The sequence below is a fragment of the Cucumis sativus genome, chromosome 7 (genome assembly GCF_000004075.3).
Source record: "Cucumis sativus cultivar 9930 chromosome 7, Cucumber_9930_V3, whole genome shotgun sequence".
Classification (NCBI taxonomy): Eukaryota; Viridiplantae; Streptophyta; class Magnoliopsida; order Cucurbitales; family Cucurbitaceae; genus Cucumis; species Cucumis sativus.
Genome location: NC_026661.2, coordinates 14635666 through 14639271, shown reverse-complemented (window position 1 = coordinate 14639271; position 3606 = coordinate 14635666). Strand labels below are relative to the sequence as shown.

The 3606-nt window shown below is 30.7% G+C and overlaps 1 protein-coding gene across 1 annotated transcript; it reads right to left on the bottom strand.

Annotated features, from left to right (window-relative positions):
* Positions 1-1008: 1008 nt before the first annotated feature.
* LOC101208387 (trans-resveratrol di-O-methyltransferase) lies at positions 1009-3354 on the bottom strand. Its single transcript, XM_011660848.2, has 2 exons — positions 2424-3354; positions 1009-1593 (listed from the first exon to the last, which is right to left on the bottom strand). The coding sequence occupies exons 1-2, from the start codon at positions 3234-3236 to the stop codon at positions 1270-1272; spliced, it is 1137 nt and encodes a 378-aa protein (XP_011659150.1). The 5' UTR covers positions 3237-3354; the 3' UTR covers positions 1009-1269.
* Positions 3355-3606: the final 252 nt, after the last annotated feature.

The following is a 3606-nucleotide window of genomic DNA, read 5'->3' as shown; positions in this document are numbered from 1 at the left end:
ATTTTGAAATGTATTGCATTGGTGCATTATTAGTAATATAACATTGATTTAAAATCCATTTTAAGTATAACATTGATGTGTGTAATCACTAATCATATATTGATATGTTTTAAAAATAAGTTTGCTTAAGTATATTCTTGACTTATCATAACCTATCTATTCAAAACTTAATTTCAAGTGCCAAAAGAAGTGTAACATTGTTGTATCAATATAATATCAACATTCATTCAAAAATGGTTACTAGCTGGATGAATTCAACTACGAAAAGCTTATGATAGTGAACTAAAAAACAATACTATGAAAGAAATGATCAAAAGAAATTATATCAAAACCACAATTTATAATAAATGCATGACCACTCAGTGCAATAATAAATTTTGATTTTTGAATGCTAGATTTAGCATATCAATTGTATAGGTAGGTTGATACAACGATGAAAGTGAAATAAAATATGAATAGTAAAAAGTGAATTTTTTTCTGCACATTTTTTTTACTTCTTTCTAACAATTAAAAAAATAGATAAATTTTCAAAGATAGCACAATGAATAAAATATTTATTTGATTAGAAAAATATGGAGAAATTATCACATATACAACGACATTTTATAAAATATTTACCTTTCACACAAATATCAAATATAATGAATTTTGTCTTTCCGTGATTTTGCTAGGTTGAATTTTTTTTATTTTAAAAAAATCCAAAAAATAAATGTAATAAATGTTTGTATTTTATGGTCTTTTTTACTAAAGTGTAACTATGTGTTTTGTATTATAAATATTAATATAATAATTTATAAACTCTTTAATTCTAAAGGACGACATTCATTAGATTCTATTTTTTTTTTGTCATATTCTCTCTAATAAAATCATTATTCTTCTATTCTATAGACGTCATAGATAACACATTATAAAAAAGTCATGTAAATTTGTATGGCAGTTCTCTCATCTTTTACGTTTTTGATATCTTTGTTTGACAATTTTGTAACATTATTGTTAAAGATAATGAGATTATGTAAATCACATCCGAAGGAAACCGATGAGTACACATTTCCTTCCTATAACAAGTTTCAATATAACATATTGACCAACTTAGTATACAAATTTTATAACAACAACGCTCAATCTCAAGTCCCAAAGTTGCCCTTTGTTTTAACTATGACGACAATCAACATAAAACCACACTTAAACTTATTCATGTATGAAAGTATATATATAGTTGTTCAATCTTGGTATCTCAAGTATTTAAAGACATTAGCATATATAATATAATCATGGATAAAGCTCTATAAGGGACCTTAAACCTAATATTGGAGAGATGTTGTAGGCACCAAATCCAGCTGCTTGGAACAATTCAGCCCACTCTTTCTCATCCCTTTCCTTTCCACCAACATTAACCATCATCAACAAGTCCCAAAAAAGTTTACCTTTCGTCATCAACATATCATTATTCTTCATGTTTTTCTTATTACTTTTATTGCCTACCACCATATCAATTATAATCACTTTTCCATTCTTTCCATTGCTTGTGATTGCCTCTTTACATTTCTTCAATATCTTCACACATTCATCGTCAGTCCAATCGTGTAATATCCACTGTATTATTACATTATTCCCATTAGAATATACAAAAGGGAAGATTAGAGATATGTTTAGGAGTGATTTTAGTATTGTTAAAAATACTTTTTTTTTTTCAAACAAACAAATTGATGTGTTGGAAAATGTTGAAATTTATTTTAAAACAATCTAAAAACAGTTTAGAATTGGTTTTGTAATAATTATTTGAAGTATGCTTTTTGGTGGAGTGATTGAGAAGGAATTACCTTACAAAATTCACCCCATTTTTCTTTTCTTTTCTTTTTTTCATAGTAAAATTCGTGTTTCTTCTGTATTGATATGTTTCTAAAATAAAAGAAAAATCCTTTTTAGTAATTTGGTAATTTTTAAATTAAGTTTGGAAACTAATACAATAATTTTAAATCTCAATTTTGCCAAGCTAATGATGTCGTATACTTTTCTTAAACTAACCTTTTGGTGAAATGCAAAAAGATAGGTGATGTTCAGGATGCACCTAAATATTTGTACATTCCATCGAATTGTTCAATCCTAAGTTATTACATGAAATATTTTACTTCTCCCTTTCTTTATAATATTGTAATATTTTCTTTGTGTGTGATGAGAAAATATGCGCAAATATAAGTGATTGTTCTGGATGTGCCTGCTAAGGATTATCCAAATAATTTCAAAATTAGTTTATCTACCAATCTCAAACTAAGTTTTTAAGTCACTTTCGGTCAGTGTGGTTAAACATCACAATTTTAATATAAAATTGTGATTCTAGGCATAGTAAAAATTAATTTTGTGTAATTCCAAAATTAATTCCGAAACACCCATTCACTAAATGAGTTAGTTAACCTTGTTCTCACCTTCAAGAGAAGTGCATCAGCAGAGGGAATAACTTGAAACATGTCACCTTGAAGGAACATCAGGTTATGGTTTCCTTCCAAGCCAGCCACAACTTGAGGAAGGTCATAAACAACACATTTCATTTGCGGAAAAGCCTCAGCAATGGCTTTTGCCACACTTCCCGTACCACCTCCCACGTCCACAAACGACTCAACTCCCTCGAACACGCTTTTATATTTCTCCAACAAAACACTAACCACCAACTTTGCATCACTTTCCATAGCTGCATTAAAACCCTCCCCATCTTTTGCCTCACTCCCCATATGCTCCCAAAATTCCTTCCCATGAGCCGTTTCAAATGGGGTTCGGCAATCGGAGTCACTACGGAGCCAGGCCGATATAAATAGCCATGGCTCTATGAGGACTCGGTCGAGCATGAAAAGCGAAAAGGGAGACAAAGTTAAAGGGTTGTGTTGAAGAAGAAGAAGGGATGGGTTGGTGAGAGAGTATGCTACTTGATCTTCATCTTCATCTTCATCATCATCTTTTTGTTGGCTAAGTTTGTTGTGTATTAGAAAGAAGCCAGAGTGAGCCAATATACGCATTATACGATGGACGTGTTGTGACTTTTGAGGGTGAATTTGGAGAGCGGAAATAAGTTGAGAGAGGGTGATGGGCGAGCCATGGCGGTTGATGGCATCGGGAATACGTAGTTCAACCGCGCATTTCAAAGCCATGGAATTGATGAAGCTGAAGATGTGGTTCCATATGTGAGCTTGAGCTTTTAACACTTCCTCCCCATCCATTTCCATCTGTGTGTTTCTACTCTCCATATTATATTATTCAATATAAACTCTATCAACCCTATGCTTTGTTTCTCCTATTTATATGCAAATTTCATGAAGAAAAACAAATAATGATATCTTTTTTGCATATCTGCCCCCATTTTAATGTGGTTTGTTCCATTTTCTCTTCTAATCTTTTCATTTAACATCATTCTTTTTCTTTTAATTTTAACTCTGAGTGATATAATATTTTCAAATGGGTCCTTGTAGTTGTTAGATTAAAAACCATGGGTCCACTTTTGTTTTTATCTTCTTTAATACTAATTCAAGTTGCAGTTGGTACATGTTAGATTTTTCTCTAGATTTCTTTTTGTCCATTCCTTTAATTTTCTTTCCCCTTTTAGTTTATAGCATTGTT